Source organism: Podarcis bocagei (assembly GCF_964188305.1).
Source record: "Podarcis bocagei genome assembly, chromosome: 9".
Lineage (NCBI taxonomy): Eukaryota > Metazoa > Chordata > Lepidosauria > Squamata > Lacertidae > Podarcis > Podarcis bocagei.
This window is the reverse complement of record NC_138134.1, coordinates 27,160,454-27,187,429: the sequence shown is the minus strand read 5'-3', so window position 1 is coordinate 27,187,429 and position 26,976 is coordinate 27,160,454. Positions and strand designations below refer to the sequence as shown.

The following is a 26,976-nucleotide window of genomic DNA, read 5'->3' as shown; positions in this document are numbered from 1 at the left end:
ATGTAGTGATCATGCCAATTTTCCCATGTTTTCCTAGCAAATGCTTGGCATGCCCCTTGGCCAGAGCACATCTTTTACATGGGTAGAAAATCTCGGGCTGTGCTGTTAGATGTTAAGTGGCATGTGAATGAAAAAGCACGGTTATGTTTTCGCTGGGATTTCGACAATGAGATTCTTCATCCAACAGCAGAATTGCATCATTGCCACTAAATAGGCTGAGAACCTAATCCAAAGCACTAGCAGCAGTCAAAAGGAATGAGGATTCTAGAAATCATTATGAAGACTAATACCTCTGTGATCTTCTAAGTAACTGTTGGATACGCTTATTCTCCCCAGAGAATGGGGTGGAGGTATAATTGTATAACACTCACCGGTGCTACAATCAGTGCATAAAAGAGAAGTATCTGAAACGTGATTCTCATCCTTACATATTGTATCCATTCATCCCATTTGTGCTACTCTTTATTTTAATGAATTAAGCAGGCTCATGCTGCCATCTGGTGGGCTGTATAAAGAACACCATTTTTGTTTTGTTCTTTTGCTGGCTAGGCTTGCACTAAGCAACGCATCTGCAACGTTACACCTGTGTAATAGATATGAAGTAGATAACGGTGAACAAAGCTAAAGTATTTTATTAATAATTTATTGTCAGTAAGAAAGACTGGCTAATGGTAGATTTCAGTAAAAACCTTTACAAGACCATTGCATCACAAATATACAGACACTATAAAACTGTGCCATGGTGGTTTTGGTTCTAAATAGGTATGCAGTGGCTTCCCTCCTCCCGCCCCCACACTTTTCAAGAAAGGAAAAATGTGTAACTGTCCTAGAGTACAGAAACCCAGGTGGGATATTTCCATGTTCGTCACCCAGAAAATATCAGGAATCTTTTACAGCTGGAAATTATGTACACTTGGAAATGCATGATTACATAGAAATCTATAAATGAAATGTCACACTTCTGTGGAAAGCAAAACAAAACGGTGAAGTGCTGAATGCTATAAGACCCAGGGCGTGTTGGTTTAATGGCACACTAAAAACACCACTAGAATCAGTGGAAATCAAGTTTCGAAAGTATCTACAAAATCTAGTTAAAATTATCGAAATCAAAACTGTACATAAAATTTACAAAAAGAGATAAGAAAAAAAATGATTTGCTCTTGAACGATATAAATACATTTATCATGCTAAAATGAGGAAGTGGTATGTGTTTTTGCTTTATTTCTTTTAACATAGACAATGTAAGTACAAAAAACACTTTTTGGGGGGGATGGCACAGCCAATGGGAGACTTGTGATCAGTCAAGCGGTGGGAACGAGGTCAGGAAATGGTTAACAAGTTGAAATGAGCTACATGATCCAGTGCAGCCATGCCAATTTTAGCTCACTGAAACGAAAGCGGCTTAAGCATTGCTGCCAAGAAAAATAAGCTCTCCGATATTTTTCTCTAGAATACTTTTTTTTATTTTTTAAGTTCATTAACATCCAGGCACTTTTAATTGAGGAAGGGTGTCAGACTTCTGTGTGGTGCTGAGGCTCGAGCGAAGGGATGATCACCTCTTCGAAATGTCCATCGTCTCCACTCTCATAGTCACTCAGCATGGCCTCAGACTCCATTTCACAGCATGCCGACACGTCGGAGCAGGAAGCTGTGGAAGCGTACACAGACATGGACATGTTGTCTATGGGGGGCGCTTCAAAGTCTCTGCTGTACCCTACTGTGTAAGGAGCAAAGGGTTCTCTGTAATTCCCGGAGACTCCGTTGTTTGTGTTCTGAGGTTCTGACAGGTCTGGCGGATAGTGATGGGGAAGGTACTGGCTGAGATTGAACCTCTGCCTGCTCCTCGCAGAGGATCCCAAGCTACCTACAGCAGGCATGTCCCTGGACTGCTGTATTGAGTCAAACTGATCACTGTACTCGGGTGGCAATGGTGGGAGGTCGTCAGGCACTGGGAAGTCGTCCGGCGGAGGTGGAAAGTCACTCTCAATGTCGTAACCTCCAGGGTAGTAGTCTGCATCAATGGAATTTGGATCTGTATACAGGGGTGCCGCCTCTTCAACCACCTCGTAATTCGGATACTCCTGTATGCCAGGCAGTTGGACATTGGGCATCCAGTCAGAGGTATCCCAGTGATAGCCTGAAGGGCAAAAACAAAGCGGGTTTCAGTATCTAACACTGAAAAATCAATATACTGCACTAAGGACAACACAACCACCAGCTATTAGAACACAAGAGGAATGGGAGGAATCTGCCCCCGAGGTTAACGAACATTCAACATTACAACAGCAAGGTCACGGTGCACCATGCAAATAGTTTATTGTATTATTCAAGTCTGGGCTAACTAGGATCACAACATACCTCACCCTAAAGTGAGCTAAGGAATGAGCTGGTACACATCGGCAGGAAAATCATTCTTTGCATAAAATAAAAGTGTCTGAAAGCCTGTTAGTGGAACAATCTGGTGCATGGTAACTACATTTATCTCAATGTAATGTTTGCAACAAGCTCGTGGCTCTGTTTGAAATAAAGTCTAGCATGATCTGAGTCATGTTTACTCAGAAGTACGTCCTACCGAGCCCTGTGGTACTTACTCTGGAGTAACAGTGTGCAGAATTGCAAGATTAGTTCATCAAAATTAGCAAGATTATGAAAACTCACCCCACTGATTTCAATGGGTTTTAAATTACAATTTGATTTTTCCGGACTGAGGCCAGTAAGTTTAAGATTCCCTAACTGTTAAAGCATCCATAACACTTACCAGTTTAGTATTAATGTTATTAATTGCTGCCCATTGGCTGTGGAGTTAATTTTATAACAGAACCCCTACGAAACTATTAGTAAGGACACTCAGGCATTCAAATGCAAAAACAAAAGTCTCCATATAAGCCAATCATGCAGAAAATCACTTTCTGTTGTAGGGCAAGAATATAATATTGCACTTGAAACAAAAGTGGTTACTGGCTTGACTGGTAAAACATCACTATGTTACAAGTATCAAGATTTTGTGATCCCTTCTACAAAGGGGAAATTGCACTGGGCTAGAATAAGCGTCTAGTAACTGGAGGCAAATAACTGCATACATACACAGTGAGCAAACCAAGTTAGTGTCGGGGGCCAAATATTAACAGAAACATTTCCGTGAATGGCAACAAACAACTACATGCAGAAGTCACCTCTTGAATTGCTCAGGTCGGGAACAGCGAAAGACTCTTTAGGTGGCAAAGTGGAGAGAGAGGGAAAAAAGATGTGCAGTTAGGCATCAAGTAGTTCAAAAGAACTCAATAGCCTAAAAACAGTAAGAACGTAGACAATGGCAACAGTAACAATACCCCTTCTATTGTCCCCTTGTAAGTTAAGGAAGGGAGACTTTATAGTTTAAAGGTGAGATCCAAAGAGATACTTTAGATATGCAAAATAAGATTCTAAAAACTTTTTTATTCCCTTCAAACAGTCATATCACAAACTGCTTCTGTAAAGTCCCCAACTGGTCATGTGGGATGTTGTTTCGAGAAACAAACTCTTGAGTGTGTAGAAATAATTGTGTGGTTCTTTGGATCCTGATCGAAGACAGGGCTTGGAAGGAAGGATGGAGGCCCAGCAAGGTAGCTGACGGACAAGTAAAAACCCTGAACACACATTATTGATTAAATATGGCTTCTCTGATGGGGCTTAATTGTTTTGTATATTTGTGGTTGTTGTTTTTTTATCCTTGTGGCTAATTCTGGAATCAGCCGTCTATTGTCATGCACAGCCTAACAGCTAAATAGATTACTGAAACAGGCTGTTTTAGAGACAATGAAGCTGTCTAATAACCGTGAACCTAAACTTCAAAAATTAGATTAATAGTTTGATAATATAGATTTATGAACCTGTTTTGCACAGGCTAAAACAAAGCTTCTCATTACATAGTGAGCCTTGGTTGCCAGTTCAAATCATTGGTGTCCTAGCCATAGGCACCAGGGGGGGAGGGGCCACGGGGCCCCCATATTTGTGGTGTGTTGTCATGTGCACACGCCATCGTGTAGCCCCCGGCCCCCTCAATCGAGAGGACAAGGCAGCAGCCCTGGTCCCAGCCCCTTACAAACCGAGGCTCTGTTACATAAGATTTCAGGGGGATAGTTGTCTAGGGAAATGTTCCATTGATTTAGTGCTTGCCGAGTAAAATCTTAATGAAATGCAGCTGATTTTGAAGACTTTCTTTTAGGTTTTACAAGTGGGAACTGCAACAACATGTGGCAGCACAGAGTACTCTTGTTTGGGATTCCAGCCAGACAACCAGGACCCCCCCCCTCAAGAATACAATATTCCGGAATACACCTTTTCCAACCCCTTTCCATCATTCAGCACTCCACGGCGTGCTCAATTGTCACTGAAAAGTCATCCCCCCTATTCCGCCTCCTAAAATATGGTTTGAACTTCTGCAAATTTTGTGTTCCTCCAAATCTGCAGATACCTCTCTGCGGCTGGTGCCACACTGGCTACATTGTAAGGGCTGGCAGTCGGAAAAAAGAGTTTGCCATTTCTAAATAGGATACAGTGGTACCTCAGGTTAAGAACTTAATTCGTTTTGGAGGTCTGTTCTTAACCTGAAACTGTTCTTAACCTGAAGCACCACTTTAGCTACAGGGGCCTCCCGCTGCTGCATGATTTCTGTTCTCATCCTGAAGCAAAGTTCTTAATTCGAGGTACTATTTCTGGGTTAGCGGAGTCTGTAACCTGAAGCGTCTGTAACCCAAGGTACCACTGTACATGTTAATCTCTTTTGTTGTCTAGAGCTTAACCCTGCTTCAAATGCCCTCCTGCAACTAAACCTGTATGCAAGCCTAACCATGTTTAGTGAAATTGTTTTTTTAATGTTTTTGTTTTTAGCTTTTATTTTATGTTGTGAACTGCCCTGAGATCTACAGATGAAGGGGTGGATACAAATAAAATAAATAAATGAAACAGCAGCACTCTCCTTTCCTGTATATCCCTGCATTGCTTTCTTTCTGTTTCCCTGAGTTGAGAATGTTAAGATTATAAACTCATCTACAGCAGGAATGTATCCTCTTTTTACTCTATAAAGCTCCATGTATACTGATAGCGGCATTTGATAAACCAACTTACAACACATGCTAAGGGATGTCAGAAATGAAGCTTTTTTTTTGCAATTTCTCTATGCAGGGGTAATAGCACAGCCCGTATCTAGATGACATAGTTATTTTTACAATTTTGTTGTTTATCTAGCTTGACCCTAATGGAACATTTCCCACCCACTAATACAAACAGATACAGTGGTACCTTGGTTTAAGAACAGCTTAGTTTATGAACAACTTGGATTAAGAACACTGCAAACCTGGAAGTAGGTGTTTTGGTTTGTGAACTTTGCCTTGGAATAAGAACATGTTCCGCTTCCTGTTGATTGTGTTCCATTTGTAAATTGAGTCCCCTGTTGCTATGGGAAAGCACGCCTTGGCTTAAGAACACTTTGGTTTAAGAACGGACTTCCGGAATGGATTAAGTTCGTAAACCAAGGTACCACTGTAGATGCCTATCTATGCATAGAAGCTGATTCAAAGGGCATTTTCTAGTAAAAAATGAGCAGGATAAAAGGAGAGGAGTATTTCCAAAAACATTAAAGTCTTGATTATTTTCTCCTTGTAGTCTACCACACAGAAGAGGTGTACCCCAGGGAAAGAAGAAACCTATGCTGGGAAAAAGTTGTGGTATGAGCCTGGTTTGAACCAAAACTTTACTGAGGCTGGTACTATTGAGGCTGTTTGCAGGTACGTTAACAGGAGAACTAAATCTGTCTGATGAGCAACATTTTCAGGTACTTTCTACTTTGCATGTCAACTGTATGCCTTGGAGAATATCACAGTATTTATATCACACTTGTTCTGTGCATTTAAGATGCTTTGTGTACCATTCAGTAATCCTGTAAAGTAAGCTGTTTTATTATCACCATCACCATCATTACATATGGGGAGAGCGGCATATTCTGAGTACTTACGGGCCAGCCAGCAAATTAATGGCTGACCTAAAATTTGAACTGGAGACACCTCAGTTCATAGTTCATGTTGTTAAACATTGCACCAAACTTCTTTTCTGTTTGCATTCAACCACCCAGCTACAATATCCCTAGGCAAACTGTACTTTAAACAGTGCCATAGCGCTTGCTCACCTCTACTATCTCAACAGAAGGGGGGGGGGAGTAGTATTGTTAATAGGATTGCTTCTTTTCTCTTCTGGTTATGCAAGACCTACAAGGATTTCATGAGCTAAATCTTCATATATATATTAACATAAACAAATCATAGAGATGTAGAGTTGGAAGAGACCCCTGGGGTCATCAAGTCCAACTTCCTGCAAAGCAGGAAACTCAGCTAAAGCATTCATGACAGATAACCATCTAACATCTGCTTAAAAATCTCCAAGGAAGGAGAGTCCACAACTTCCCGAAGGAGTACTGTGTATAGCATGCACTGGTGTGAAGTGTGTTCTTCAATCCTCTTTTCATTCAAGACATTGCATGGGGCAGTTCTCGCTTGTTCCGGCAGCAAAACGAATGGCTTAAGAGCTGGGCGATAGCTCTGATACTGGCGAAGCCTTTGTGCAGAGAAGAGGGAAGGGGAAAGATGCTGTAAGGAACAACTTGGCCCTATGATGGCAGATTGCTACTGCTCACCTATGGGGAAGAATGAGGCTGAGAGACAGGATGTCAGGGACTGGACACTGAGGAGTGGGCACTGGGACAATGTGGGTTTGGAGACTGACTTGGAAGAAGGGATCTGTGATTTGAGGGAGCCTGTAATATTCAAAGGCAGGAGAAGCTGCAGGATTGGAGAGTGGAGAACAAGGGGAGGAAGGGATAGGTCAGGCTGGTGTAGAGTCAAGGAGAGGCATAGGCAAATTCAGCCCTCCAGATGTTTTGGGACTACAACTCCCATCATCCCTAGCTAACAGGACCAGTGGTCAGGGATGATGGGAACTGTAGTCTCAAAATATCTGGAAGGCCAAGTTTGCCTATGCCTGGTCAAAGGCTTCCACACCTCCTCCTCCTGCCATCACCTCTCCTGTTCCACTGTCTCCCAGGACCAGAAGAGGACTGAAGTGGGAGGAGAAAAGGTTACATGCAGGCAGAGTCTTTGCCTGCTTGAGTGCAGCTCAGATAGGGGAGATACATAAACTGGGAGCAGAGCTTCTCTGTTGCGGCTGCTGCCTTATCAGGTGCACATCTAGGAGTAACTGAGACACACAGGACTGATGGGCATGCCTTCTCCTATTCAGGGAATGTACTTGTGATAATAAAGGGATAATCTGTGCTCAGTGTTATGGTAACATGCCAGCATTTGATGCTGTTTACACGTTAGAATGCCCTAGTGCATGTATACACGCAGTGGTGGTCTTTTCGGAAATTGAGTAAAAAAAATGTGAGAATAGATTAAACATCCCCATTTGTGTGTCTATTAAAGCAAACCATTGTGTATACTGTTTATAAGAAACAATGTATCTTATTTTAATATCTCCAATGCATTAATACATTCCTAGAAGAGAAATGCATGCAACGTTCTGCCCAGACCATAAGTAAAAAGTGAAAACTATATACCTTCTTTTCCCACCGAGTCAACAACACAATTGACAAGGTGTATTACAGTCACTAGGGAAGCTTGTAAAAAGTATGGGAAGGAGCAAATTAAAAGAGAAACTTATAATTAGCAGCAGTTTCAAACAGCATATAAAAGCATACCAAGAAACATAAAAAAACAACAACGCTTAAAAATCTTCTAATAATTACACACAACTGCACGTTTCAAGTGGGGTTAGGCACATAATGTTTACACAAGCACCAGTGGCATTCTGTTCTGACTGTGAATACACATTCAAAAAAATTCTATGCTTTTGCCTCTTTGAATATACTCTGGACTCTGCAAACAGCTCTAAATGAATGGTCTGGAAAGGTTATTAGAACAGGAAATGGATTGCAAAGATGAACATGCGTATATACATTTTAGCAATCATCAGGGCTCATTCGCACTTTACTTTTAGTATCTGGGAATGGATACTGAAGCGCAACATACATGTGTGATGTCAATTGTGAATGGCACTCGTTGATTTAAACGGCCAATTTTCACACATAAATGCCCAATTCTTTCTCAGTTGCTCCTATTCTTTTTTAAACAGGAAAAAATTGTTTATACAGACATTTACCATTCATAATTGATGCACTGCACATGTATATTATTTTATTTACAAAAAGAGTAAGGTGTGAACTAGTCCTAAGTCAAGTTTGCATGTATCATTTCACTGGTTCGTTTTACTGATACAATAATCCCCCCCCCCCAAAGGATTGCAGGTGGTAGATCAAAATTTGCTGAAATTCAAAATGGCATCTCAGTTTTGCAAATGGAACTTGTTTTATGGCTGTTATGTGTCCTAAAGCCCTATGCTGCTTCTCCACAGCTGGTCTGCAAACACCTCCCCCCACAGCCAGTGCATAGGATGTTCACAATTTTTTAACTTCTAAAAAAGGAAGAATAAATAAGAATTCTGGGAAATAATCCAGCTTTTATGAGTGCAAAACCAAAGGTAAGAGGTGTGGTTGGTAGGAATGTCGAGCAGGTTTTATGTGAAGTTCATGACAGGGGAAGGCAAGTTGAAGAATCAGAGAAAAGGTTAAGTGGAGGTCATTTTTAAAAGCACTAAAAGGTTTAATGAAACAGGCTTGGATCAAGGCTATTTCATAAGGTAATGCAGCTGATGTGTAGGAAGAGGAAAAGGAGGACAGGTTCAGTGATCAGGGACTGCAATCTTTCCAGTGTTTTATTTTTCCATTTCCAAAGTTCGTTAGTAACAAGGTATGGATGCCAACTGCATATAAATGCTAGGAAAGCCCAACAGGTTCAAAATTATTGGCTATGATGGCTAAAGACAAGTAAAATAGACAAGATAAATTTTCTAGGGGGGGGGGGTCAGGAATTTTCCTGACACAAACTGAAAGCTTGCAATTCAAAGTTTTCTGGAATAGTCTACATCACAGGGCAGGGTAGCTGGAGGCAGGGTACAGGAAGCAAACAAACTGAGGAGAAAATGGAGAAGGGGCAGCAGAAGATGAATAGAAAGTGAGAGAAAGTGAGGGAAGAAGGGGAAGGGGGTGAAGTGGAGCCAAAAATTCACAGAGCCCAGCAATGGGAGAGGCAGCATGGACAGAGAGAAGCGGGTGGGGAAGCAACACAAGATATAGAGGCAATGGGAATGTGAGTGGAAAAGCTGGAGAGTGGGGAGGGAAAATTTTGAAATAACCAGCCAAATTGTTGGCTAGGGTTCTCTGGTTCTCTAATTAACTGGCTGAGTGGAGAACTGGCAAGCTAAGTGTCATGCTCATAGCTGCATAATATTGTCAACTGTGACTTTCAATTTTGACATTTACCATTTGCATTCCTTTCTTTTATCACTCTGAATCATACTAGCGTATTTGGAACTTTCAGCCAGCCATAGAGAAACGAATGGTGTGTACTAGTTGTTACAGTGCAAAACTATAAACTCGTTTCAAAACACTACTTCTGTTCTACAGCTTTTTTAAAGTTCCTTTCGTACTGAAAAACCATTAATGCATATACATATAACAAACACACACACATACACAGAAACGTCACTGAAAGTGCTAGTGATCAGTAAAAAATTAAAAAATAAACTTACTTTTTTTTTGGTTAAGTAATAAAAGGAAGTTTTATGTTGAGACCACAAACAAGTTAATACACTGAAATAAGCAGACAGGACATCTTGTCTGAGCATGAGCAAAATACTATGTATTTTAAAATGGTAGCCAATTATTTTCCTAAGCTTAGTAACAAAAACAGAAATGAAGCTTTGGAGTAATTTAAAAAATAACCCAATGAAGGTCAAATCCAAAGTAAATTCACTGAGTACTTTTGACAGGTCAGGGCCACTTTCAGAGTGTTTCGCTCACACTGACAATAGAATAGGGCCTGATTCAGTGAAGTGGAATGTCTTCCATGCACAGGGATTTGGCACACATCTGCTCCTTATCGTGGCATAAGCCAGACAGAACACAATAAAAGCCCTGCTGGACAACTTCCTTCATTACTAACGTTATCAGACTTACAAGCCAGTCCCTCATACTCTGCTTTCACTCAGTACTGCTCTGATCCATATGGGAGCTGAGGCAGCAGCAAGGAAAAAGAGGAGACAAATGAAGCAGTAATCCAGTTTTCAGACATTTTAAAACCTCACTCCATCCCACACACCTCCAATATTCATAACCTCACTATTTTTACAAAAATAATACTCCTTGTCTGAATGCTTCAGATCAAACATTAAACATTAACCATTACAGGTTTAAACAACTTATAACCAGCTTACGACGTCGTCTGCAACTTATAATATTGCATCCCTGCAGAAGTGGCTCACTCACTCAGAGGGGTGGAGACACAGTAATGGCCTCCCAGCAAAAGCATCACTGCTGTTTACCAGGAGGCTGAGGGGCAATACTGAGGCGGCGTCTGTGTTGTGTGTTGCACCTGTGCTAGCGCCTGGTTGTCTCTGCCCATGCGCCAACTCACACCTCACTTTCCTAGCAAGTGAGAGTACTGCTGCTGCTACTGGGAGGCCATTGCTGCAGTTCTTTGCCCAACTGGGTGAGCCGGTCCTGACAATATGCCTGTTGATATTTGTAATGCCAGCGTGAGGCACCTATGTGGAGATGGTAGACAAGGAAGCAGAGCGACACGAAACAGCAAGGCATCATCTACCTACCATTATCATCACATGATTCTGACTGGAACGAGCTAAGGGACTGGACCTCCGAGACGCTCTCTCTAGCGCTGTAAGGCTGAGAAACCTTTTCTTCCAGGGGCTTCTTTGAAAGGCAAGAGTCAAGATCTACAACTTTAGCTGAAAGACAGAGACACAAGCAGAAACAATCAATGTGACAACCAACTTCAACATGCCCCTACAGTCACAGTCGTACCCTGGTTTTTGAACAGCTTAGTTCTTGAATGTTTTGGCTCCCGAATGTTGCAAACCCGAAGTGAATGTTTCAGTTTGCGAACTATTTTTGGAAGCCGAATGTCCGATGGGGCTTCTGCGGCTTCTGATTGGCTGCAGGAGCTTCCTTCAGCCAATCAGAAGCTGTGCTTTGGTTTTCAAACGTTTTGGAAGTTGAATGGACTTCCGGAATGGATTCCATTCGACTTCCAAGGTATGACTGTACTAGAAACATGACAAAAAATTAAGCTTCATTGTTTTAAAACCCCAGCAGGCATTTTACTTGAAGCCTGATTTTATAGTTTTAATCGGGGTTTTTTCTTTTCTGCGCTGCATTCTTTTGTACACTGCTCAGGAGATGATGCTGGTTAAATGGGATATAAATTGTCTAAATAAATATACAGTGGTACCTTGGTTTAAGAACATCCCTGTTTACGAACTATTCAGTTTATGAACTCCACAAAACCAGAAGTAGTGTCCCAGTTTGCGAACTTTACCTCGGTCTAAGAACGGAATCCGAATGGTGGAAGGGCAGCAGCGACAGGAGGCCTCATTAGGGAAAGCGCGCCTCAGTTTAAGAACAGTTTCTGTTTAAGAATGGACTTCCAGAACAAATTAAGTTCATAAACCGAGGCACCACTGTATAGCAAAACACTGCAGTATACCAATCCCCTACAAATGTTTTTCAGAGCCAGTCTGAAATGGGAGCTTTTTGGTGCTGTTTAGGCCTTCTGCGGTGGGAAAGAGAAAAAAATACACATTTATTTCTTCTTCCTCACTCCCCTGAGGCCTTCCCTCTGTTGTCCTATATAACTCTAGAAGGTTTGTGTGTTGACTGTTAGTCTTGAAGGTGAGCTTCAGGGTGGGCAGCTAGGGTGTTGCTACCATTGTCTCCTTTCCTTTTATCTGAAACATCCCCTTACAGCACAGAAGAGGGATACTTCCTCCCCAATATTCCTGCTAAGAAGCAGGACACCCTAACATTCTCTGCCTACACTTCTCTCAAGTACAGCCTAAACCGAAAGATTTGCAGACTCTGCCAAAATTCTAGTTCCTTTAGATTCCCTTTTCCTCAACCACAAGGCAGACCTGAGAGCTGCTCACAGAAAACAATGGAGAAATTCAGGATTTTGGCAAGGCTGTGACCGAAAAGCAGTGTTTCCCTCCCCTCCACAAAAGTTAGCAGCAAAATCAAGTATTTACTGCCTTTGATGTTCAACATCAACCTAGGAGTTCCCTCTTCTGAAAATGAGAGAGCTCTATTTTTATTTTAAATCGGTATGTCTTCAACCTTTGTAGACAACTGCTAAAAGGAGAAATCTCAATATCCTGCCAGCAAAGCTTTTTCAGTTCAAAAAGGAGGCGGCGGCTTACTGTCATAATCGAAGTCCCAGCTGGGCTTCTGTATTGAGTCGCTGTCTGATGGTGAATTGGATGGAGGTGGGGGAGGCAAATTCGGAGCCACACTGCAGACAGCCACTGCTTTCCTGTGGCCATGAACGGAATCTGGGTTAAAAGTAGTAAACTCTGGGTGCTCTGGGATTGTGGAACCTTCAAAAGAGTTCCTGTCCAGATTGTTCCTTGAGTCACTTGGAATGCTCGGAGTATATGAAATGGGACGAACAGGCACCTGGGGTGGAATGTCAGAATAAATGTTCTTATTCAGTTTGGAATCAAAGTACGGCCTTTGCAAGAATGCTGTTGTTGTTCCCAGATGTTTGTCTTCAGGTTCTGGCTGGCTTTTCTTCTTCTTCTTCCGGATGACTTGGCGGCAGAAGACAAAAATCCCAACCAGTATGAAGACCCCTGCTATGAAAATGATAATTCCAATGACTTCTGCTAAGCTAATGTTCCAGGGGGTTGAAACATATTTGTTCAGGACGTCGGCACAATGCCTCCCTCCAAATCCGTGGCTACAATTGCAGTGATAGGCACCGTATGTGTTCTCACAGAGAGCGCCGTTCTGACATGGGCTTTCTAAGCATTCATCAACATCGGTTAAACACCTGCAATGAAACATTAACAGGTAAGGAACAGCTTACAAATGCACAAAATGGGAACGTGCAGGATATACTTATAACATCAGCACATATATTTTTTTCATGTTAAAAATACTGTGACTCATCTGGAGTGTTGGGTGCCAATTTTCATTGTTCTTATCATTATTATCATACCCTCCAACATTTCTCGAATGAAAATAGGGATGTCTTATTTAATACTAATAATGTTATTATTTATGCTCTGCCCATCTGACTGGGTTGCCTCAGTCACTCAGGGGGTGGGAGCTTACAACCTATATAAAAACATGATAAAACACCAAACACTAAAAAACTTCCCTGTACAGAGCTGCCTTCAGATGTCTTCTAAAGGTTGCCTAGTTACTTATCACTTTGGCTCGGGAGCACTGCATAACTTCATACTTTCCAACATTTCTCTGATGAAAGTAGGGGAGTCCTAAGGAAAAGTGAGGGATGTGGGTGGTGCTGTGGGTTAAACCACAGAGCCTAGGACTTGCCAATCAGAAGGTCGGTGGGTTGAATCCCTGCGACAGGGTGAGCTCCCATTGTTCAGTCCCTGCTCCTGCCAACCTAGCAGTTTGAAAGCACGTCAAAGTGCAAGTAGATAAATAGGTACCACTCTGGCTGGAAGGTAAATGGCATTTCCGTGCGCTGCTCTGGTTCGCCAGAAGCGGCTTAGTCATGCTGGTCACATGACCCGGAAGCTGTACACCGGCTCCCTCGGCCAATAAAGTGAGATGATTGCCGCAACCTCAGAGTCAGCCACAACTGGACCTAACGGTCAGGGCTCCCATTTACACTTGAACTTTAAGGAAAAGTGGGACGTTCCAGGATCAAATCAGAAACCGGGAAGCCTTCTGCAAATCCAGGACTGTCCCTGGAAAACAGGGACACTTGAAGTGTCTGTATTATTGATTCTATTATTATTACATTTTGTTCTAATCTGGCCTTTTCTCCAAGGACTCCAGGACAGCACACATTGTCCATACCTTCTTTTTATCCTCAACCCCACCCCTATGCTTCCACACCCACATCTCTTTATACAAGTTTATATGGAACTACACTTTTAATTATGTATTCTGTTTATTGGGTATGTGTTACGGACAGCAAGAATTCTGATTTAATATAAAGAGTCTTTGCATGAAGCAGTTACTCTGAACCAACCATATTTTCCAAACCATCTTCAAAGGCAGTGACGTATCCAATACACTGGAGCAGTTTTAACAGGATGTTACCAGAGCACAGACAATTGTAGCCAGGGAATTAATCACTTCATCACTTAGTGCCTCTTCTGGTACTCCACTCTAAGCAGGCACAATCTTTTTCATCTCTTTGCTGTCACTCAGTACCCCTCAGCCAGTGTTCGAAACTCCCATTGTTCTAGGCGCATTTTTGTGACAGGGAATTTCATTAGCGCGAGCAGTTAATGAGCTCTGGGCACAGTACTGCGCCTAAGATTTCAGATTAAAACTGCAGAGTGGAAGGAAAGGAAGATCTTTTTCTGGCTCCCCACTTCCAGTGACTCTCTGAAGACGGGAGAAGAAACTCTCTTAATAATATTAGGGAGGTGAAGAGGGGAAGGCCTAGACCATGTGAAAAATGAACATCAGATTTTAGCTGCAGCTCATTCAATTTCAGCTTTGTACTCTTGTTATTAAAAACAAAACAAAAACGTGCATAGACATTCCAATGTTGCACCCATAACCTAGGCTTAAGGTGACATTTAGCTCCTAACTTTCATATCTCAGATTCTAACACTGCCCTCAGCTAAAACCAGATCCTCACAGCAAGTTATTCAACAACTGGAACACCAGCACTGGAAGAGCTCCTGTTGACTTGAGTTCTAAGTATGCCAGGGAGTAGGATTATTAATGAGCCAGTCTTAACCTGGACAGAGCCTGGTCATCCTATTCCACCCAACCTCCTTCCCTTGCTGATTCCCCAGGCCCCTTCCTCGTTTTCTCCCACGCCAGCTGTTTTGCTGGCACCCTGGCTGGCAAGCAGGGAGAGGGATAGGAGAAAGGTCTCCCCCCTCTCTGTCAGCAGTGCCTGATGTGCCACTGACTTCACGGTGCACCAAGCTGCCTCACAAGTAGCCCCACCCCAACAACAATGTGTTTTGAAGCTGTCTTGGTATAGAATTTCTAGATTCGATTCAGGAAAATGCATTCTTCCAGGAACTGAAATTACATGGACACATTCATTTACCGTACTGCAGACAAAGTGGCAGCCAGGTTGCTATGCACGTGAGCTATTTTATCCTCAATGGGTTTAGCAGGTAAGTTGTAATGGGTTACTGCAGAAAGCCAAGGCAAAAACCAACCACCCCAAAACCAAACTGCCCGGGACAACTCTGCTGGACTGCCTTGTGAGAGCATCATAGCAGTGGTGAAATACTGCATCTTGACTGCTATGAACACTACATAGGGGACTCTAAACACGAGTTCTCACTCATGTTTAGAGTGGCGGGCCACCATTTTTCCTATTTTTACAGATGAAGGATAGGGTGCCTTCAGGCTCTACTAACAGTTTGCACTTGTGGTGCTTTGCCTTCTTTAGCTGATAAGGCTGTATATGCAGCTTCAAGGACAACAGCCAATAACATCACAGTAAAGGTGGCAATTCAAACCATGCTTCTCAGGTCTAGGCAGTGCTCACTGGACAACACTGGCTCAGAAATTCAGAAGATTTCAAAATCTCTTTAAATACTGGAAGTCAGGGAGTAGGCCGGCTCCCATTGCTTGGAGAAAGAAACCAATTCATTATATTAAAATAAATAAAAGAAGCCAAATATGTGGGGAGGGAAAATCAACTTAAAATTGTATTTCAAATGATCTGCAGAAATGTTCTAAAGCTTCCATAGCAAAATTACTTCCTTGGTTCCTGTTCAAATGTGAACATTTTACCATTTAAAACTGCAAGCAAAAGGATGCTAATTCTAGTGCAGCTATATTCTTCCCCCTGAAGTACAGAATGATCAGTACAAATCCCTGATCATGAAAGATAAAAGAAAGACCGCAAAGGAGAGCTAATCCCAGTTTATTTGCCTTCTGTTTTCTAGTAAAACAATATTTCTGAAGATTTAATATTATGCTATAATGCAATGAAGAAAAATGTGTTAACATCTGTAATACATGCCTCAATAAGCAAGGAGCCCTCTTTTGTACACACAGAGGAGAGTGAGAGAAAGAGAGAAATTCAGGTTTGGTGTCCTTGGAGTATGGGAGCAATACCAGATGCAATGTATTCCCTTGTCTAGGATAAACGTGGCATAGTCCCCATCAATTTTAAGCAACACTAAATGCTACTGGCCATCACTGAGCTGAATGCTTTGTAGACACACAATTCTGGGACGATTCTCACAATCAAATTTGTACTACAGCCTCCGATAGTAAATATACACTTTAAAAATAAAAATATTCATCCTATATGCTAATCTTTGTAAGGGTTACGAACAGTACAAAGCTACCCACCTGTCTCCATGAAAACCTGCTTCACATTCACAAACAGGTCCATCTAAGCTATCAATACACTTCCCACTATTTTTGCACGGATTGTCTTTGCAATATGGACCAATCTGACACCTGGAAATGGAAAAAAAAAAGAGAACAGATCCTGTCAGTTTTCTTCAAAGCTATGAATAAGATGAGTGTTGATGATGACCCTCAGGTACAAGCCATGTTGGGTTGACTCCCATGCTTGCAAATGTGCCCAAAGGCTTGCAGAACCAAGTCCCCCAAGTAAGACATGGTAGGACGTGACATAAAGGGCCTTTTCACATCTTACGGAAATAAAACTTGGGTTTGCAAATAAAACCGTTCACTCAAAAGATGCACACGCAATCTGGGATTCCTGATGAGTATGGGTTGCTTCCCATGGTGGCAGAAAACATTTCCTCTGGGGGAAGACTTTCTTTTGCTGATTTCCACATCTCATTGTAGTCCTTCAAGCCATCCATGAAAAGCTGTTTTGAAAGTGGGGGGATCCTCTGGAATAGTATGCAGAGAAGGCAGCAGTAGGGAGGGGATTGCAAAAAACAACAACAGGTGCCCTGCCCTGTGTTGTGGTAGTGCTCTTCATTGGTGCAAAGTCACCATTGGGATGTTTCTACTCATTGCTCACCCTTTATCTTTTCAAGTGTACAGTGGTACCTCGGGTTAAGTACTTAATTAGTTCTGTAGGTGCGTTCTTAACCTGAAACTGTTCTTAACCTGAAGCACCACTTTAGCTAATGGGGCCTCCCGCTGCTGCCACCGCACGATTTCTGTTCTCATCCTGAAGCAAAGTTCTTAACTCGAGGTACTTTCTGGGTTAGCAGAGTCTGTAACCTGAAGCGTATGTAACCCGAGGTACCACTGTACATGTAAAACATCTTGGCCCTACACTTTAAGAAAATGCAATCTGTGAAACTGTCTCAAAGGATTATCAGAGAGCATTTATTCTAAAGGCAAAACATAACTTGGGGAAAAATACCATAGGTTTAATTCTATTTTGCTAGCAAAGAAGTCATACCTCTGACCGGTGTACAATCCTCTGCACTGGCAGATGAAATCATCACTGACGGAAATGCAAGTGCCACCATAAAGGCACGGGTTGGAAGCACATGGGTTGACACTTACATCACAGTGAGTGCCCATGAATAAAGGTGTACATTTACAAAAATAACCTGCAAGAAAAACAGTATTAAAAAGATGTCACAGGTACCCACAAAGCAAAACACTGTTTTCTGTAACACATGGAACCAACCTTCTATTAGATCTTCTCAAAACCAATGTAAAACAAAAACTAATGTTATTTTGAGCACAACCACAATATGAAAGCAATCCTAAACTACTAAGAAGTTGCAAACAGCCAGACAATAAGCTGTAATGAAGTGTGTCACTGGTGTAACCAATTTATAGGGTCATAACTTAAACCATAGCCATTTCAGAACTTACTAGGTTGCTATAATACAAAGGACACAACAATTTCCATCCTGGAGCTAACTCTGAAAAGGCTCCCAACTAGTTTCTGCTTATTTTACCTGGTAAAAGAGGAAGGACAAGACTCAAATAACACAAGGAGGCTTGTGATGTCCTAAGATGTACGAAGCTTCATTTTCATGCTCAGAAGCATTTTTAAAATCTTTTATTCTCCAAAGTAAACACAATTCTTAAATCTAGAGCTGCTAGTGCTGTCAGTTGTGGAGCCCAACAATATGGAACTACATTTATATTTCTGATGTAAAATGAATGCATCGTGAAATATAGGCCTATAGACAGTAAGTAAAGTATCTCAAATAAGTTCTTTCTCCTAGTAAGAAATGAAGTTTCTCATTTAGGTGAACTCAAGTACTCTGGCCACCGTATGATTAATTCAGCCACCAAGAATGAAAAGAGCACCCACTACTTAATACAAAGCAAATACTGTGAAAAAGCACCAAACTTACCTCCACTGGGTAGTGGGTTACAAATGCCCCCATTCTGGCAAGGACTACTTGAACAATCCTCTGTCATAGTCAGTAAACACCCAGGGGATACATCCACAGATTCTTCCATGTGTGCGTAACTCCGTGGTTTGCTGTTCAGGGGCAATTCTTGGCCATTTAGTACAATGGAATCCATACAGCCTCTGAAGCCATTGCTAACCTGCGGGCTCCTTCCATGCCTTGCGCCTTGCTGCCGAATGTGACCGCCAAAAAACACATGGTTGTCCAGGTTCAGTGTCCTTAAAGTGCCAGGAGCAATGCCAGACGCGGTGTGTACCCTGTCCAGAATCAGCTTGGCATAGTTCCCATCAACTTCAAGGGACACCGAATGCCACTGGCCATCGTTGATCTGTGTGCTCTGCACAGACACAATCCCAGGGCCACTTCCACAGTCGAATTTGTACTGCAGCCTCCCATGGTGGATCTAAGCAAAGAGAAAAGGCAACACATAAACAGATGTCCTCTCTCTCTCTCCCAGCTTCATTAGCAGTAACAGCCCAGTATGGCGTTACCTCCTGTTGCCACTGATAAGTGATGCACCTGTAGGATCCAGACTGAAACCACCTTGCTTCCTTACTCACGAGGTGATCCTGGGTGAAAGGGGCCCACCTCTTGGCAATGGCTGCCAGGAATGGCAGCATGCACCACGATGCAGGATTCTACCTACTGGCCACTACATGTGGGACAAATAAGCAGCAGAACCCTATTAAGCAAAACCCTCATATGAGCAGAAGCTTCTAGTTATGTTAAAGCAATGTTGATGCTGAGAGCTTTATTTAAGCACCCTGAACACACCTTTGGGGTCATTTGATGGCATATCTAAACCCTTTGGCTTCAATGTAGTGCTTTGCTTTATTTTTTTCTTCCTTAAGAAGAAAAAAATAATTTTCTTCCTTAAGGTTATGATTATTAAGCAGAATACTTTCAGAATGGTGAAAGATCAAAGGGGTTCACTTTGGTGGAAATGACTGTGCTTTATATATACATTTTCAACCTTCAGTTACTGCTGGACACACACACACACTTTGGCATTTTCATTCATTTTTCCATCTCAGTTAACACATACCTTTTTACGGTGTTTCTTATCATACCATATTAACGTGAGGCATATTTGTCTATAAACTGTTAGTAGCTGGAAGATTTAAGCATCATTTCCAATACTGTAGAAGGCATCACATACTTTACTAAATATGTACTGTCTAGGTAAAGGTAAAGGTACCCCTGACCATTAGGTCCAGTCGTGACCGACTCTGGGGTTGCGGCGCTCATCTCGCTCTATGGGCCCAGGGAGCCGCCGTTTGTCCGCAGACAGCTTCCTTGTCATGACTAAGCCACTTCTGGTGAACCAGAGCAGCGCACGGAAACACCGTTTACCTTCCTGCCGGAGCGGTTCCTATTTATCTACTTGCACTTTGACATGCTTTTGAACTGCTAGGTTGGCAGGAGCAGGGACCGAGCAACAGGAGCTCACCCCGTCACGGGGATTCGAACTGCCGACCTTCTGATCAGCAAGTCCTAGGCTCTGTGGTTTAACCCACAGCGCCACCCACGTCCCATATATGTACTGTCTATTGCCTGCTTATTTACAGGGTGTTCAGTTATATGTTGCTGGTTGGAATCAAATGATTCATTCTAAGCCTGGGACAATTTAGGTGCAAATTAGATTTCAAAGTGAGTGTGTTAAGGCAGTTTTCTGCGCAGTTTAAGGCTTCTAGCATTTGAAACTAACACACCTCTAAAATGCTATAGTCCGTTCCTCGGGCATACATAACAACCGCTTGAGTTGAGTACGTCCTGAGTCTCATAGTAAGCTTCATTTCTTCCTTGTTCTCGTTTTCCATGAGGCGATACTTCATGTAGCTGCTTCCAGTAAAAGTCACTGATGGTCCAACCGATACTTTAAAAAAAGGAGGAGGAGAGGGAGATGGCTCAAAGCTGTATTTCTCAGCCAGAAGTCTGAAGACAAAGCTGAATGCTATTAGGAGTTAAAATCTTACCAGGGCACTGGGCATTGTTGCTTCCGTGGCAAATGCAAGTAAACTTTCCTTCTCTGGGATCTGCTACACATTCTGTACCTTCAGGGCACGGATTCCCCTCACAGGCACTGCTCACAAGGGGACAGCTTCCTTCTGTAAATATAGATAATAGTTATATATAAATAGAGCAAGGTTTTATTTTTATCACATTCTTCCCTAACATGGCAATTTTTTTTTAATGCAACGACTCCTAAAACTGAAAGCCTAATATTCTCCAGGCACAACGGGTGATGAAAATTATAGCTGTGTTAAAGGAGGTGACAAGGAAATAAGCAAGAAATTACAGGAGACATGGGATTCTTAAACTGCTATAATATGAGCTCCAGCTGGGAGAACTGCTCACCTGACACTGCAACACTTTCTTCTCCCGACATGACGCTATCCTAAAATGTTACCTAGCTAAAGCCGAACATATATTTTAACTGCTTCCATATCCCTTAAGGCTGATGATCCACTTTTTTCAAGGGCACGCTATTTCCCCAAAGGTACTAGTAGAATTTCTCCTCAAAATCTATGCCGAAGATCTTGTGCAGAATCCATTTAAAGACAATGGAAGGCAAAAATGAAATTCTTCAAGTGCTTAAGAGATACCTTATTAGCTAAAGGAATAACTACCAGGTACATCTTCCCTATCTCATGAAATTGCTAGGCTTAAGACTGGAGCCTTAAAAGTAAGGAGTGCAATTAAACCCTCTGCGATGTGAAAGATCATACACAATTTATTTTCCAGCATACTTTGTATGGTTACTTTACCTGTACAAAGACAGGCTGCAGTTCTCCGGTGATGCGGTGTGACAAAACTCAGCCTGGCAGTGCTGTGGGTTGACATGATGTTCTCATCTAGGGTCACTTTTTCTTCACAAAATTTCCAAGGGCAATCGAGGCCCGAACACAGCTTGAGGAAAACGTTGAGTATCCGGACGCCCAAGGTCTCTTCAAGGTCAGCCACAGAGGAGTTGATCTTATGGAGTAGGGCTCTGGTTGAATGCTGAGAACCAGCAGACTTTTCTACAAGCAGCAGCACGTCAAGGTTCAATGGAGGATCAGACGGTTGCAAGCTAATAATCTGTATGTCATTTCTTCTGACTCCCAAGGTGGTCCTCAGAGCCCTCTGAAAATTGCGCCAATAGTCACCGATGAACTCCTCGGGGGCAAGGTTGGCAAAACGGAAAGCTATACTGTGGTTCAACAGTTCCTGCGTGATTTGTCGGATATGGACTGAAATGACAGCCGCGGTAGTGAACTTTCCATCTGTAACAGTAACGTTCAGCAGGTATTGTCCTACATCTAGCCTTTTGTGAGCTATCACCTTACCACCTGTGCTAGAGACAGAGAACACTGAGTCCATCTTGGGATCCAGGTGGTACGTCAAAGTGTCATAAACATCTTGATCAGTTGCATGTACTTTTCCAATGACACCACCAGAATATTCCTCCCCAAAGGTTGTGATGAAGATTTCCAAGGGCAGAATTGCTGGAGGATGGATGCTTTCCTCAATGACCCTAATGTCCACGTAAGTCAAAGATGACAACTGAGGTCTTCCATTATCAGCCACCTAGTGGAAAATGATGCACAAGCATTGAGTTTCTGCTCAATTTCATCAGCTTTTAACCAGAAGCTTTATATGATTATTAAAGAGGACAAGGTCTTTAATGAATGCTTTGTATAGAAGAATTGACCAGCGAAGAGCTGTCACATTAAAATAGTGCAATTTGCTTCCAACTTCTGGATCGCAATTAAGAACCATCCATGCACGTGCGGAGCTCCAACTACTGGAACTATTTCCAAAGAGTTGCCAATGGTTCTTGAAGAAGCTACTGCTAAACCTGCCACAGTGTTTTATGGAAAATATTAGCAATGAAGTAACCCGTTTCAAACAGCAGATGGCACTTTGAAAGCTTTCCCCCCTTCGAGATCTAAACTCAAAGAAAGCTATTCTTTCCCCAGGAATCACAGAGCCACGCACAAAACTATTCAATGAATGTATTTCTTGAGATACTGACAAGTTATCCAATTACAAATCTCCTAAATATGTTACTACACACGCCATTAAAATCAGAAGTTATCTATTTTGAGATTAGGAAGGAATTCTCTCCACTCCCTCCAGTTCAACTTAAATAGTGGTAAGGTTTTCGCCCTCTTGAGCTGATGCCCTGAACTCTAAATGCACATGACTTAAGAGATGGTTCCCACAAATAACAGCAGGACCCTTATTGAAACAACTACTCAGATGAACAGGGTGCAGCTGGAGAAACTTATAATTTACATGTTCAGGGGAAAGGAGCCAGGATTCTGCATGAGCTCACTACTTTAATGTGGTAGTTGCCTCTCAGGATTGTTGTGAGGGCAGTACGGAGAGAGGAAGAGCCATGTATTTCCCCTGGAGTTATTCGAAGGGTAGGAGAGATATAAAAGCAAAAATGAATGAATGAATTTTGTGCAGGTGCATTTGCCATTGGAAGATACCTATGCTTGCAATAAGTTTCTTTAAATGCCATGTCATGCCTCAGTCAAGAGCAGTACTGGGTAGTGTAGTAGTAACTTTCAGTATAGTCACAGTGAAGTATACTCCAGATTAGTGTTAAATGATTTATATATCCCACACTAAATCACTACTTGGAATATGCAGCAGCACTCACAAATATTGTAAGTTCAGCTGGAAGCCTTTCGCTTTTTCACTGATCTATAACTCACTCTGGGAGCTTTCTCAGCTAAAAAGTGGGGTAAAACGTTTTAAACACACACACACACAGAGAGAGAGAGAGAGAGAGAGAGAGAGAGAGAGAGAGAGAGAGAGAGAAGTATTCCCTTCCCCTTCACAAATGTTACAATACATTTCAAGCACCATATTGTGAACACTTTGCACCTTAACGTGAAGAAAATAATGATCCTTCACTTTGCGTTTTAGTTGAATAGCGGTTGTAAGTACTCCTTGTTGAGTGATCTCAAAAGCGCTGTCTTCATTCCCACTGACAAAGGTGAAATGGAAAGGTGGCCCATTGTGGGAAGAATCCTTGTCTGTTACCATCAGCTGCTGGACATTAAACCCAATTGGCTTATTTTCCTATAAAAGAAAAAAGAAGAAGAAGAAAAAAGAAGAAGTTGTAGCAGGAAGTAAAGTAGCAAAAAATAATCTGTTCACTCTTCATATACTCTAGACGATATTGCTTAGGTAGCCAAAACAGCAGCAGCCACACAAAAATTGGGCGTTATAAGCAAATTCTTGGGAGTCCCAAGATTTGAAGACCCCCCTCCCCAAAATAAAAACCCCAAGGGGGAAAGAAAGGCCCTATGGGAACAACTCCTGCAGTCATTCCAAAAACAACATGTATATGAATTTCCATTCATCTGAAGCTTTTTTTACTTTAACTCAAAATAATATGCACTTTATATAGCTAAAAAAATGTAAATAAGAACAGTTTAAACCTAAATTGTTTAAAATTGAGCATATTTATTAAAAAAAATTTAAAAAGCTTTTGCAACCTCATACTCCACCCCTCCCCAAAAGCCCCATCCCAACTGAGCTTGAAGAAGTTGGAAAACAAAATATGGTGAATTGAGCAATGGAATCTGCTGGGAAAGAGAAGGACAACCTGGTGTCAAGTGAGTCCAACTGAGAGAGAAAGAAAGACGTGCTGAAAGGGATAGGGAGTCAGGTGGAAAGTGGTCAGTTTTATATCTCTGTGTTCCTATCTCTCCACTGTTGTCCTTTGCTCTGTCTCTTTCTTAGAGAAAGGAACACCAGAGAACTGAAGAAGAGGCACACCAATATAAAAAAAGGGTAGAGAGAACAGAATATCAGGTTTTTTAGACAGACATTGGCTTTTCCTTTCACATTACATAACCTGGCTCGGTTATATGCTGAATGCCACTAAGTACCATCGAGCCATCAGGAAAAGACACCCTGGAGAAACAGAGCAAACTAATTTACTGACTTGAAGAAAAAAAAGGACATCTTAACTTTCCACTTTCCCTGCAATTTCTTTCTGATTAATAGGTTATACTAGCATCTTCTAAATGACCAGGTAGATAATATTATCTGAAAAAACACAACAGGCTGTATTCAATTAACATTTACCCAGAGTAGATCCATTAAGATCAATGAACTTTAAGTTAGTCCTGTCCATTAGGTCTCCTCTGAATAAAATACAACCCCAATGCCTGTCCCTAGGAAACTTAAATTCTGCTTTAAGAGCCTACTTCAGATTTCCTGAGGAAAGGGATTTTTTAGGGTACTTAGACCTACTAAGGTAGCTCAGCTGGTAGAGCATGATTCTCTTAATCTCAGAGTCGTGGGTTGAAGACCCACACTGGGCAAAAGATTCCTGCATTGCAGGAGTTTGGGCTAGAGGATCCTTATAGTCCCTTCAGTGGGCGCAGGTGACGCTGTGGGTTAAACCACAGAGCCTAGGGCTTGCCGATCAGAAGGTTGGCGGTTCGAATCCCCGAGACGGGGTGAGCTCCCGTTGCTCAGTCCCTGCTCCTGCCAACCTAGCAGTTCAAAAGCACATCAAAGTGCAAGTAGATAAATAGGTACCGCTCCTGCGGGAAGATAAACGGCGTTTCCATGCACTGCTCTGGTTTGCCAGAAGCGGCTTAGTCATGCTGGCCACATGACCCGGAAGCTGTATGCCGGCTCCCTTGGCCAATAAAGCGAGATGAGCACCGCAACCCCAGAGTCGGCCATGACTGGACCTATGGTCCCTTCAAACTCTATAATTCTATGAGACTCTATGACTTATCTCAATCTCTGTGCCTAGAACCTATGAGAGGCCATGGCAGGCACATAAAAGAGAAAATGAAAGGGGAATAAATGCATGGGAATAGTTGATTCACTCCACAGTTGGGACGTAACTCTGCTGCAATTTCTCTAAAACGGCCACTGCTGAGGTAGTCTGGAGAGCAGAATGAGATACTGAGCTGACCCATTAGGACAATTCTTATGTGTAAAACAGCTGAGAGCTAAAAGATCCAGGATTACTTCCTGCCTGTGTTGTAACCTTCTTGTGAAGTAAATCTCTTAATCTCTCTGTCATTCCACTTCCTATCTGGTTAAAAGGAGGACAAAGCTCACTGTCTCCCATTCTTTGTCTGGTTCATACATTTATGCTGTAACCCTATCGTGTCCGAGGCAATAGACTCGGTCATGTTGGCACAATTAGAACCTCTGCTTCTGTGACTGATTTTTGCCATGCTGAAATCAAAGATTCAGCATTGTACTGTGTTGCATTATTATAAGAGGAATGGATACGTTGGGCAAACTGGATTCAACTCCCCCAGCTGTTCCTTTCCTAGCCTACTGCACAATAAACTCTCTGTGTACCTTTTTTAAAAAACCCCAAACCATTTATAAGAGCACATTCACCAACATCTCTCTGCTGTTCTTCAGCTCAATCAACACTACCAGCTCTCTCCTTTTAAAGTGCATCTACACATCATTGTTGGTCAGTGAGTAATGGAAAATCCAAGATTCCTTCCCATTCCAATTCCAGCCTTCAGATGAGACTGTACAAACTTGCTTCTTGGTGCATCAGTTTAGATTTGGGAGTAAACACAAGGCTGTTAACAAACTAATCGAAGGGTGCCTATTTTGATCACCGCACAAGGCCCCTGCAAATTGTTAACAATTGCCACTCTTGATTACTCGCTAACTACGGCTTTCCAGCAAATCAACATTACGGAATCAATGAAGTGCTTTTCGTAATATGGAGGATTCAATAAAGCTGCTTACTGTAAGACAGGAACCCTCCACGATGTGGTGTGCGCCTATGCCCTGCTTTTGGAAACACAACTTTCTTGCCTTCCCCTATTGTTCATGGAGGAAATCAAAGGCATTTTCTCTCCCAAAAGTTGGGCTTTTGTAAAAAGTACCAGCAGCGCCATGCTGTAGGATCCTGCACAAAACTGTCAGGAACAGGGAGGGAAAAAATACCCTCTTTCTTCTCCGGCGCTGCAACATGGGGTAATTTATTTCCCTTCCTGTTTTTTCTTTTTCTTTTCAGGAGGCAGTGGGGAGACATTTTACAAGTCCATGCTCCCAAAGTCCAGTGCGCAGCATGGGGGGAAAGAATGGGAAGGAAATGAAAAACAATTTTGCTCAAAAGCACGGTCTTTTGCAGAAAACAGCAGCTGTGCCTTGTTGCTGCCTCTTGCAAAAACCTAATGGGAAGAGAAGAAGGCCACCTCCTTTAATACCCATTCCCCATGGAGAAAAGCAGCAGCAATTTCTTTCCCTCCTCCCATTAGCTTTTCTTGCAGGAGGAAGATGGAAGGCATGGCTGGCACTTTCCTGCTCAACTAGTAAGAACAATCTTTCCTCTGTAGAAAATGGTGGCAGCGGTAGGGGTGGGAGATAGCTTCCATCCCCAGAAGCTGTGCTTTGGCAAAAGGCACCAGCTTCGACTTACCTCTTTTGCTTCCTGCCAAACCCCCACAGAAAGGAAATAAAAAAAAATACCCTTCTGGGGAG

General features: G+C 42.3%; 1 protein-coding gene across 8 annotated transcripts in view; it reads right to left on the bottom strand.

Annotated features, from left to right (window-relative positions):
• Positions 1–614: 614 nt before the first annotated feature.
• FAT1 (FAT atypical cadherin 1) overlaps positions 615–26,976 on the bottom strand; it is a 118,966-nt gene continuing 92,604 nt past the window's right edge. For 4 of the 8 annotated variants that reach the window (XM_081208539.1, XM_081208542.1, XM_081208540.1 and 1 more), the window contains exons 18-29: positions 23,374–23,571; positions 21,261–22,062; positions 20,469–20,600; positions 20,205–20,368; positions 18,433–18,895; positions 17,517–17,670; positions 16,478–16,588; positions 12,361–12,992; positions 10,756–10,893; positions 7,589–7,648; positions 3,174–3,209; positions 615–2,137 (exon numbers count right to left, since the gene is read on the bottom strand). In XM_081208539.1, the coding sequence (XP_081064665.1) occupies positions 1,512–2,137; positions 3,174–3,209; positions 7,589–7,648; positions 10,756–10,893; positions 12,361–12,992; positions 16,478–16,588; positions 17,517–17,670; positions 18,433–18,895; positions 20,205–20,368; positions 20,469–20,600; positions 21,261–22,062; positions 23,374–23,571 (3,516 nt within the window). In that variant the 3' untranslated portion in view covers positions 615–1,511. Of the gene's footprint in view, positions 2,138–3,173; positions 3,210–7,588; positions 7,649–8,318; positions 10,161–10,755; positions 10,894–12,360; positions 12,993–16,477; positions 16,589–17,516; positions 17,671–18,432; positions 18,896–20,204; positions 20,369–20,468; positions 20,601–21,260; positions 22,063–23,373; positions 23,572–26,976 lie in introns of those variants that run through there. The other 4 variants (XR_014011707.1, XM_081208543.1, XM_081208544.1 and 1 more) reach the window with 4 other exon arrangements.